The sequence below is a fragment of the Microcaecilia unicolor genome, chromosome 1, assembly GCF_901765095.1.
Source record: "Microcaecilia unicolor chromosome 1, aMicUni1.1, whole genome shotgun sequence".
Classification (NCBI taxonomy): Eukaryota; Metazoa; Chordata; class Amphibia; order Gymnophiona; family Siphonopidae; genus Microcaecilia; species Microcaecilia unicolor.
This window is the reverse complement of record NC_044031.1, coordinates 671,171,829-671,184,200: the sequence shown is the minus strand read 5'-3', so window position 1 is coordinate 671,184,200 and position 12,372 is coordinate 671,171,829. Positions and strand designations below refer to the sequence as shown.

The 12,372-nt window shown below is 39.8% G+C and overlaps 1 protein-coding gene across 1 annotated transcript in view; it reads right to left on the bottom strand.

Moving 5' to 3' along the window:
* Positions 1 to 12,372, bottom strand: part of SCAPER (S-phase cyclin A associated protein in the ER) — a 960,370-nt gene that overhangs the window by 787,951 nt on the left and 160,047 nt on the right. Inside the window, 1 exon segment of the mRNA XM_030187331.1 lies at positions 8,700 to 8,924. Within this exon segment, the coding sequence (XP_030043191.1) occupies positions 8,700 to 8,924 (225 nt within the window).

Below are 12,372 nucleotides of genomic sequence, written 5' to 3'. Positions count from 1 at the left end.
TAATCTGAAACTATATACAAATTGAGTGAGAGTGCAGCCTGGAACAGAATAAAATTGACCAAGGGGGGTGGAGTTGGATTCTAGACCCCAAACAGCTTCTGCAACACTGTCTGCCCGAACTATCGCGTAAGGTATCCTGCTCAAGGCAGTAATGAAATGTGAATGTGAGAACTGAAGAAGACGTCGCAGCCTTGCAAATTTCTTCAATGGAGGCTGTTTGCAAGTGGGCTACTGACGCAACCATGGCCCTGACATTATGAGCCGTGACAAGACCCTCTAGGATCAGTCCAGCCTGGGTATAAGTGAAAGAAATGAAATCTGCCAGTCAATTAGAAATGGTGCATTTCCTGACTGTGCCCCCCTCCATCCTGTTAGGATCCAAAGAAACAAAAAGCTGGGCGGACTGTCCGTGGGGACTTGTCCGCTCAATGCTTGCTTGCAGTCCAAGGTGTGCAAGCTGCTCTCGCCAGGATGGGGATGAGGTTAGGGAAAGAATGTTGACAAGACAATCTACTGGTCCAGTTGGAACTACTACTACTACTAATCATTTCTATAGCGCTACTAGACATACGCAGCGCTGTACACATTATATGCAGGTACTTTCTCTGTCCCTAGAGGGCTCACATGACCTTTGGTAGGAACTTACGGTGCGTTGTGATGAAACTTAGAATAAGGTGTATCCACCACTAAGGAATAAAGCTCACTGACTTTAAGGAGCTGAAGTAACAGCCACCAAGAAAATGACCTTCCAGGTCAAGTACTTCAGATGTGAGGAAGTCAGAGAACCAAAAGGAGCTTTCATCAGCTGGGTGAGAATGACATTGAGGTCCCATGACACAGGCAGAGGTATGACAGGGGGGCTTTGACAAAAGCAAACCTTTCATGAAGCGAACAACTAGAGACTGGCCAGAGATGGGCTCATCCTCTACAGAGTGATGATAAGCACTAATTGCACTCAGGTGAACCCTTACAGAGTTGGTCTTAAGATCAGACTCAGAAAGGTGCAGAAGGTATTCAAGCAGAGTCTGTGTAGGGCAGGAAATAGGATCTAGAGCCTTGCCTTCACACCACACGGGAAACCTCCTCCATTTGAAAGAGTAACACCACTTGGTGGAATCTTTCCTGGAAGCCAGCAAGACACAGGATACTCACTCTGACAGACCAAGAGAAGCAAATTCTAGGCTCTCAACATCCACGCCTTGAGGGCCAGAGACTGGAGTTTGGGATGCAGAACAGATCCCTCGTTCTGCATGATGAGAGTCAGAAAACAATCCAATCTCCACGCTTCTTTGGAGGATATCTCCAGAAGAAGAGGGAACCAGATCCGCCGAGGCCAGTAAGGTGCGATTACAATCATGGTCCCGTGGTCTTGCTTGAGTTTCAGCAAAGCCTTCCCCACAAGAGGGATGGGAGGATGTGCATACAGAAAAACCACCCCCCAATGGAGGAAGGTATCCGATGCTAGTCTGTGGTAAGCTTGAAGCCTGGAACAGAACTGAGGGACTTTGTGATTCAGTTAAGTGGCAAAGAGATCCACCGAGGGGGTGCCCCACGCTCGGAAGATCTCACGGGCATGGTGAGAGACCACTCGTGCGGTTGCATAACCCTGCTCAGTCTGTTGGCCAGACTATTGTTTTTGCCTGCCAGATAAGTGGCTTGAAGGAACATGCCATGCTGGCGAGCCCAGTGTTACATCCGGGGGCCTCCTGACACAGAGAGCATGATCTGGTGCCCCCCTGCTTGTTGGTGTAATACATTGCAACCTGGCTGTCCGTTTGAATGAGTACGGTTTGGTAAGACATCCAATCTCTGAAAGCGTTAAGAGTATTCCAGATCGCCTGGAGTTCCAGAAGGTTGATCTGACGACCTGTTTCCACGACTGACCAGGCTCCCTGAGCATGAAGCCCATCCACATGAGCTCCCCAACTTAGGAGAGATATATCTGTTGTCAACACCTTTTGAGGCTGAGGAATTTGGAATGGGAGTCCCAGAATCAAATTAGATTGAATAGTCCACCAGAACAGAGAGTGAACATGGTCTGGGAACACTTGGATGACATCTTCTAGACTTCTGGTAGCTTGGCACCACTGAGAGGCTAGAGTCCATTGGGCTGATCTCATGTGAAGGCATGTCATGGGTGTCACAAACTGTGGAAGCTATGTGGCCCAGCAACCTCAACATCTGCCGAGCTGTGACCTGGGTGTAAAAAGGTTTGGACAAATTCCTGGAGGAAAAGTCCATAGTCTGCTATTGAGACAGACATGGGAAGCAACTGCCAGCCCTAGGATTTGTAGTAATGTTGCCACAATTTGGGTTTCTGCCATGTACTTGTGACCTAGCTTGGCTACTGTTTGGAAAACAGGATACTGGGCTAGATGGACCATCGGTCTGACCCAGTATGGCTACTCTTATGTTCACCTTCTACTCTCTATGGACAGATTTAAATATCCGGAGCATCTTGAGTTACTTAAAATTACAGTCTCTGTCATTAAAGAATGCAGCAGTACTCTTAAACTTTCTAATATCTCTACCAAATGACCTCCCTCTGGTTTAACTCCCAAATCAAAATGTATAAATCCTATCTTAACTGGCCCGCCTGTGTGAGTGTGGTATACTATATGCTTGGATTATTTATTTACTACCCTTAGAAGCTCTGAACTCATTACATGGTTACCCTTGATCAGTGTAACTTATGGTCACAACTAAATGAACAATTGTCCTCCTTCCTTACCACACCCTCCAAACCCCTTTTCAAAACTGATCTTTCCTCCTTTTGTCAGCTAATATGCATAGGTAACAAACAGGCCTCCAGAATGTATAAACAGCTTCATGAATGCTTAACTGATTCCTGTTAAAAAAAAAAAAAAAAGAGCAAGTTGGGTTTCCCAGACGTTCTCTATCAACTGATGCTGTGAATTGGAAGCTATTTTGGTCCAAAGTGAATCATCCAACATTGACTGCTGGAGTCTCGCAGTCCTCCTTTTTCATCCTTCACAACACATACTGGACTCCAACAAAAATATCTAAAGTCACATGTAGTAGTCACCTTCCACTTACCTGCTAGTCTTGCCCATCCCCAAACATCTAATTTTTCAATGTCCTAATGTCAACACCAGCTGGACGGAGATATGGAAAAGAATATCCAAAATCCTCTCAATAGACTAATCATCATATTTCATACCAAATTATTATTCTCCACTCTGCTACCCTGGAACTTTCTATTCCAGATCCATTTCACAAACTCTTGAATATAATGATGGCACTGGTCACTCACATCATTGTGCCTCATTGGAAAAATAGTAACAACCTTAACATACATGAGTGGTGGAATCATTTATGTGCCATTCGGTCATATCAGGAAATCAGTTGCATTTAAATGTCGTGGTTTTTCTCATTTTCAGAAACTATGGCTACCTTACGACAACTTTCTGAGACTTCACTAATACTCTTTTCTTCAGTAATCCCTCATACTCCAGTTACATTTCTGGTTATATCCACTGCAACTGTTGTACTTTTTATAACACTTGTTATAATAATGTTCTTAGTTTCTCTTGTTTTTTTTTTTTTTGTTACATTTGTACCCCGCGCTTTCCCACTCATGGCAGGCTCAATGCAGCTTACATATACAGGTACTTATTTGTACCTGGGGCAATGGAGGGTTAAGTGACTTGCTCAGAGTCACAAGGAGCTGCCTGTGCCTGAAGTGGGAATCGAACTCAGTTCCCCAGGACCAGAGTCCACCACCCTAACCACTAGGCCACTCCGCCCAGGACCAGAGTCCACCACCCTAACCACTAGGCCACTCCGTTTGTGAAGTGATTTCTGTATTTAATTGTTATAAATTTCAATTTTAAAATCTATGAAATAAACTAAATTAAATCATTTTCCCATTGGCAGAAAATTTTCAGGTTTACTACTGAGCATAGATTTCATTACTGAGAATTTCAACATAAAACAAAATTATATTAACATTTCTTTTGTACAATACTATTTCTTTCATTTAAAATATGATTCTTGGGTGTCATGTGATGAGTGTATGGTGAGAGAATGCCTGAAGAATGGGCTCTCACATAAACCTTCAATAAAAAGATAAGTGCACTTTCCCTAAAGCATTAATTTCCTGGAAGCAATGTCCAAATGCCCCGAGACCAATACTGGCTGGGTAGAAAGTGGCAGTAATGCAGCAAATCTGCTGAGGTCAGAAAATCAGACAGTAGCACAAAAACAGAACAGCAAGCTCAAAGGGGGCTACAAAGGAGGAGGACCCTTTGGTGCAACCCCATTGGCAGTGACCTACCTCAGCAGCAGGCCTTTTAAGGCCAGCAGAGGCAAAAGACAATATCAATTCTCTTTTTCACTCTGCATGTCTACCTCTGACCCTAGCAGCAAAAACATTAAGACCAACACTATACAGATAGGTCCAGAAAAGCCAAACAATGGAAAAGAAACAGTGTGCAGTAACATTTAAAAGAAGTTCTTTATTCAAGCCTAGAGGCCTGTATCAGGAGACCAAAACATCTACAGAAAGGCCAAAAAGGATATATTTATAAATCGAAACAATAGTAAGAAAGCTGTAAACAAATTATTAAATCATATAACCCATAATGTGTTTTTTAAATAACAAAAATGTATGTTAAAAACACCTCATAAAAATTACATACCAATATTTACAACTTTAAAATATAATGATTAAATATCCCACCATACAAGAAGATATAATAAATTTAAAAACATGAAAAAAATAATTAACAAGAATGCATAAAGAAGAGAGCATAAAGCTAAAAAAAATCCAACATCGAGCACATGTTGTAAGGGTACTAATGGACATCTAAAACCTAAAGAGTTTGAAACGTAGAATAACTGAAGAATCAAAAAAATTAATAAATTAAAGATATAGTAAACATAAAACAAACAACTGAGACTACCTGTAACAATGAGTACAATATTTGGTACACTTGAAGGGAAGGAACCTCTGTAGAACTGCTAATTATGCCTAAGCAAATAGATATAAATCATTATACCAAAGAACAAACACTATATGAACCACTATAATTATGAAGCGCAATTATTCCCGAAGTGCAAAAAAAAGTAACTGTTGTGTTAAAATAGAAAGCACACCTATGAGAAATTCATCAGTAAATTGTAAAACAAACAGAATAAACTTAAGAAAAATTCATATAAAATTAAACCACCCCAGGATTCCCTATATTATTAGTGAAAATACAGAGAGACCAAATGCATTGTAAATATGTGTTTAAAAATATAACTGCTGTAGGAGAACTCTTAAAGAAAGTTGCAGACTCACTTGCAGTGTAGGAAGAACCAATATCAATTATCTAAACACTGTAATGGATAATTGATCAATAAGCACAAACAATAATTCCTGGTAATTACAAATAGGGTAGACATAAATCATCTAAAGATATGCCAACATTGCCATATTGTAAAAAGTATTCTAAAAAGTATATAGTATATCAGGATTGCCAGTATCAAAATACTTAAAAGGTATTGCCCTTCTTAAAACAAGGTATAGTGCACAAATACCAATACAGTAGATTGTGATGGATAAGAACAGTTCCGTGTTTGCCTCTCATCCTTAAGATAAACATGTGCAAATGTAGCAGCCATGATAAATCTCTAGATAAAACTAGCAGAACAGTGGTGCCGAGATAAAAAAGTTTTTTAAAAGTCCTAAAACACTGGTAATTCCGGCACCAAGCCAATTTGGCACCAAATTCAACTCTGTATGATATCACACATATATCCAGTGCTTCTTAAAGCACAGCTGTGTGCAGTATGTAACATATATCAAAAAGAATAAAATACTATGGGGCTTTTTATCAAAAGAGGAAAAATGTCTAAAAAAATGGCATAAAGCAGCATTTGGACGTTTTTCTCACAAAAATGTCCAAATCGGTATTTTCAAAACCTGTTTTTTTAGATATTTTTCTATGCTGTTCATCTACAGTGCTTTCAAATCTCAAGGGGGCGTGCTGGGGGTGTGTTAAGGCAGGATTTGGGCATTCCTAAGACTTGGACATTTTTCAGCCGTAATGGAAGAAGAAAAAATCGTCCAAGCCTAAAACTAAGATGTTTTGAGGTAGACCTATTTTTATAATGAATAAGGCACAATAAGTTGCTCTAAATGATCAGATGACCTTCCCCTTACTCCCCCTCCCATTCCTCCAAAATGTGATTTAAAACATTACTTACTAGCCTCTATGCCAATTTCAGATGTTATACTAGGTCCATTAGAGCAGCATGCAGGTCCCTGGAGTAGTCTAGTGGTGGGTGCAGTTCACTGCAGATAGGTGGACCCAGGCCCATACTTCCACCTACCTGTTACACTTGTGGTGGAAACTTTGAGCCCTTCAAGAGAAACCTACTGTTCCCACATATTTATTTATTTCTCATTTGTACCCCCACATTTCCAATTAGATTGTCGGTTCAATGTGGCTTACAGTTTAATTCAGTTAACATGTAACATATTTGTTAGGAGGTTAGCGCATGTCATTGTTCAATTACTGTTAATGATCAAGTTTCGTGGTGTGTTGATTAGTTTGCCCGTATGGAATCATTGAAGAAAGATTGTCTGAAGAAGTTGGCTTTCAGGTGTTTTCGAAAAGTTAGTAGTCATTCATGCATTTTAGGACTTTCAACATTGTTGGGACAAATGTATGTGAATCTGGTTGAGTATGAAGATTTGTATTTCAGGCCTTGACATCTGGGAAAGTGTAGGGTGAAGTAAGTTCTTGCACCTTCAATTGCATTGTGTATACGTAGTTCTATTAGGTATGTCATGTATTCCAGTGCGAGGCCAAAAATTATCCTATAGGCCAGAGCGAAGGATATACATGCTTTGTTGGGTAGACAGTGTAGTTTGAGGAGTAGTGGTCTTGCACTTTCGAATCAGTTTCTTCTGAATATTAGTATAGCAGCTGTATTTTGTGCTGTTTGCAGTTTCTTTAGTAGTTGATTCCATGTAGTAGTCTTCATGGACGGGGACCATGGATTGGACTAGTGTGCAGAATACGTCTTTCGAGAAGTAGTTTTTTATGCATAATTAGAAGTTCCCTTCAAGTATACCAAATATTGTACTCATTTTCAGAGGTAGGCTCAGTTGTTTATGTATATATATATATATATATGTTTTACACTTTATATTTTAAATATATATATATATATATATATATATATTTTTTTTTTTTTTTTTTTTTTACATTTTATTTATTTAGTGACAGGTCCAGGTTGTGTCCTGTTACAAGGGTGTAGTAGATGAGAGCTACAAAACCCTGATTTCTTGTTTTAGATTAAACATTTACGAAAAAAAGCTGGTTAACCTTAAGGAGGAGGGGAACTACAGGTCCCATAAAGCTGTGTGCTACAGCAGGGGAATCATACAGCCTGGTAAAAGGAGAAAGCACTTCCAGGAATAATCCTGCCCGGGAGGAAGGACCAATTAGAAGGGTTATCCCAGAGGGTGCGGGGATGTGGAGGCCTGAAATCCAGAGGGAGTTTAAACTTGGGAAAGGCAAGATAGAAGAGTGCTCCACCCAGGGAGGAGAAAATCTTCTAGTCCTAATGAGGGAAAAAATATATATTCACTAGTATATAGACAGCTAATAAAAGGAGAGGGATTAATACCCTAAGATCCACAAGAAATCTATGGAGAAAGGAGGAGTCCACAGCCCTGGGGACTGGAAAGGAACCTATCATAGAATAATGCCTGAGTAGCACAGAAATGAGGGCCTTAACAAGAAGAGGAAAAAGAATATGAGAGCAGTAAAGTTACAAAAAATAAAGTTATTGTTGTTGCTCATGGAAGTAGTAGTGTGTACTTTTATGAAAGTGAACTTTAATGTGTTTTATGGTTCACCCTGAGTATGAAGGTAACTGAAGATATGGACTACGGTTGCTGAAAAGGATGTGGACTATCTCTGATCATCTACCTCTTGGCAGTGAAGGTCTGGTGACCAGTACTTGTCCCATATATTTTTGGAGACAAGCCCTTAAAACCTCAGCTCTGAAATGCTGTCACAATATATTCAAATTCTGGTATATATAGTGCAAATTTGTAGCTCATTTTATAAAAATCCATTTTGTTTTCCAACATTTCTTGTGTTTCTGAATAATCTATGTTCTTGATTTCTGGAGAAAAATTAGATTGATTTGAGAAACAAAAGGAAACGGATTACAGGTAGCAGAAGGGGGTCTGGAGTATGGAGAGGAGAGGAAGAGGACATCTCAGAGGAGGAAAATGGACAAAACATCTTTGGAAGGGGTCAGTGGCAGAGGACTAGGAGATAAAGAGGGACTGAGGAAAGGGAAATAGAAAGGGGGTGGAAAAGAGGCATCCTGGATCTAGGAGAGAAAGATCCAAGAAGAGGGGGAATGGAGGGTGAATTCTCTCCCTCAAATCTCCTCTAAATACTGACCCCTTTACACACATACATACCCATACCTTTCAATCTTGTCGTTTCACCCCACATCCCCTCACTTATACACATACACTTCACTCAACCCAGAAGCCTGCCAATCCAACTGCTGAATACAAGTCCATGTGTTTCTTGTGTCTTCAAGCATCACTAAACTTGTTTTGTTAGTACAAATGGTACAGTTTTTTAAACTTGATTATCTATTCTCAAATAGTACAGTTTTTTTAACTTGACTATCTATTCTTACCATCTGTGGGCACTCACATTTGAAAGATCTGAAGGATCCATTTCACTTTCCAGCGTTCCAGTTGGAGCTAGATTTTTAGCACATGTTGACAGAGGCAAATCAGTTCTTAGGCTTTCTGAAGTACTTGCAGGATTTATAAGAACAGGAGGAACTTCTGGAGGTATGTGAGAGGAAGCTGGAATTTCTTGCTGGGAGAGATTTTCAGGGATCCTAACATCTTCTGTTGTTCTGTGTACTGTAAACTAAAAAATATTTACAACACAAGTCAACTACAAGAGAATAGAGATATGCCAGTCAAAATCTAACGCATAGGTATATTACACATTTTTATGTCGCACAGTAACACAATGGCAATTGATTTTGAAATTATTAAGCATCTTATTTGCAGTTTATCCCAAGCTTTTAAACAAATTTCAAAATGACAACAGAGGTAAACCAAGCAAAATATCCACTAACACTTACAGAAATACTGCATCAACTTTAGACTAATGTACTTTTGTCCTGGATACCAGAGAGACTGAGCTTTCAAAAACACTCAATTACAATAATGTAAGTATGAACATGGAACCATTAGCTAGTGAGTTTTGCAAAATCCAATGGATTTTGACAGCCAAAGCAGTGTTATTCAAGTTATATACAGATAAACTCTGGAGTACATTAAATTAATACTGTAAAACTACAACAGTATGAACAGATTGAATAAAAAAAATAATATATAATACAAGTCATACAGATAAAGCATACTAGATAAGAGGAACAAAACATATTGGAAAGATGAGAGTTAAAACAATGTGTGTAAAACTATTCCGGTCAACATTCAGGTTGCAGAAGTCAGCATTATTTTAAACACTGACTGCCACAGGAAGAATTAGCCCCGGATAATCAATGCCAGGCCATATCCAGGCACTGACACTGAATATCTGAGGCTTATTCCTACTGAGCTGGCTGCCGGACCGTATGTGGATCCTAGCTGAATATGGCTGGGACCCACATATCTTCTGGTACCCGGGCAGCACATTACCACTGCCCTCCCACCAAAAAGGCTCAGGCCCTACCTCTCCAAAAGGCTCAGACTCTCATCCAACCCCCATCTCCAGTCAAAATTGATCCCTCAGGCCTACTTTCACCAGCAGGGTAAAAGGCGCAGAAATGAAGCCCACTCACTCCTGCCCTTAGCAGCTGCATCTTGAAAATGGCTTCTGCAACCTCTAGTGGTAGTCTTCCAGTACTACTACTAGTACTGTGAGATTAATACTAAAGGTCACAGTGGTCATTTTCAAGACACAGCCACTAGGGACAGAATAGTGTGGGCTTCTCTTCTGCCACTATTGCCCCACTGGACACTAATAAGGTGAAGGTAGGCCTAGGGGGCCTATTCTGACCTGAGATGAAGGGATATATCAAAGGCTTAGGTATAGCCTGGCTGTGTCACTAAAGCATGAATGATTATCCCAATGAGGCTGCCTGGGAGAATGTTCCCTTAATATTCCTGATTATTGATACATCCAATAAATCGGCTAATTCTACAACACAGAACACCTATAGTATTTTCCCCCACATGAATTTAAGACCCGTCTGAAGATGTTTCAGAATGATTTTAAGAAAGAAACATGGAAAATTAAAATTCTGAAATTTCAAAGAGATACCCATGATTATACAAAATGTTTTGTATAGCCCAGGATGGATACAAACAGAAATATGATAAAAATAGTGAAAAAACTTATCCTTTGCAACATCTAATAATTGTCAGAGCTTAATCTCTCTGACAATTTGTCTTCATCTTCTGCAATATCTTATTTTTTTACACACACAGCCGGTACAAGAATACATCCTACATGAGACAAAAATGTGATCTCAGCCTGTCCTCCTGGAGGCAAAAGTCTGTTATTCCAAAGGATCTTTCTTTTGTACCTATTAAGTATGATCTATTTATGACATGTTATGGGGGGGGGGAATAGGAATGGGATGTCAGTGCAATGCAAAACCTGTAGTTTACTGGGGACTGAAAGGAATGTGAGAGAGAGAGAAGAGAGAGAGTGTGTATAGATTGGGATATGAGTAGTTGGAAGCTGTGTGAGAGAGACAGAGATTTGACAGATATGATTATATTTGTATCTACTAATGTGAGAGGGTTGAATACCCCTCAGAAGCGTTAATTATGTATTAAAGTGGGAGTGGAGGAGTGGCCAAATGGTTAGAGCACTGGTCTTGCAATCCAGAAGTGGTTGGTTCAAATCCCACTGCTGCTCCTTGTGATCTTGAGCAAGTCACTTAACCCTCCATTATCTCGGGTACAAACCTAGATTGTGAGCCCTCCTGGGACAGAGAAATATCTAAAAGGTGTGAGCAAAATCTAAATTAATTAAAGAAGCACAGCAGTTAAAGATGAGAATAGGCTTTATTCAAGAAGCACACTTTCTTCCCTCTGAGGAATGACATTCTATTTCATTTCCTTTTTTGAAACAGAACCATTTCTTTTATTGTAACATAACCATTTTTGTTACTCACTTATAACTTTATATTTAAGTACTCTATGTCTTATCTATGACATTTTTGTAAACTCTCGTTTATTGACACCAGATGCAATTATACATACATAAGGCATGAAACTTCAGATAAAACAATTAAATCAGATACAACTGACATGGTAGTTCAACAATGTCATAAATTTTAAGAATTTAACTTGTCCTTGTCCCAAACCCTCCCAATCCTCCCTTTCAAAAGTTTAAGATCCTGTATGCGCCGTTTGAGTACCAAGAAGGGGCCCAGGTTTTGCAATAAATGTCCCCCCTCCTTAAGGCCAAGTCCAAAATTCCTTTTCTCTTCAGTGAGCAAAGCTGAATCATAGACGAACGCCAGTGAGGCACAGTAAGTTGATTTGGGCTGAACCATAGTTGTAAAATCACTCTTTTCATCAAAAAGGCCTTCATTCCTGCTGGAGCAGTACCTTGAATTTTATTTATTTGTTGCATTTGTACCCCACATTTTCCCACCTATTTGCAGGCTCAATGTGGCTTACACAGTACTGTAACGGTGTTTGCCAAATCTGGTAGAGAGCAGATATATGGTTGTGTTGTGTTCGAGTAGGTAGGTGTATTCCAGGCTCCATTAGGGTTGAAGGAAGGGAGGTTGTATATTGCCCAGTACGATCACTGGTTTAGTTGTGTGGCCGGATGTGGGGATTTACATTGGATCTGTAGGGTAGGCCTTTTTGAAGAAGTTGGTTTTTTAGTGATTTTCTGAAGTTTAGGTGGTCGTGGATTGTTTTCACAGCTTTTTGGAGTGTGTTCCATAATTGTGCGCTTATGTAGGAGAAACTTGATACGTAGGTAGTTTTGTATTTGAGTCCTTTGCAAGTTGGGTAGTGGAGGTTTATGTTTGTACAAGATGATCTGGATCTGTTTCTGGTTGGTAGGTGTAATGGAATAGAATTTTAAAAGATTGTTTTTCAACCCTGTCTGGATCGACCAGTGCACTTGGGGTCTGTATTGTTGATCAGAAGTAATTCTGTTTCATTCATTGTTTAAGTGCTATCTTAAAGGATTGCTTTTCTACCCTCTGAAATCTTGTTTTTCTGACCGAAAGTAACTTTCCTTGTGAATATAAAAATAAGTTGGAATGTGGAAGATAAGGCATGTCTCTAACCAATTCAGTTTGTGCAGGAGGGAGACAGGATATGCTCGACGTTCA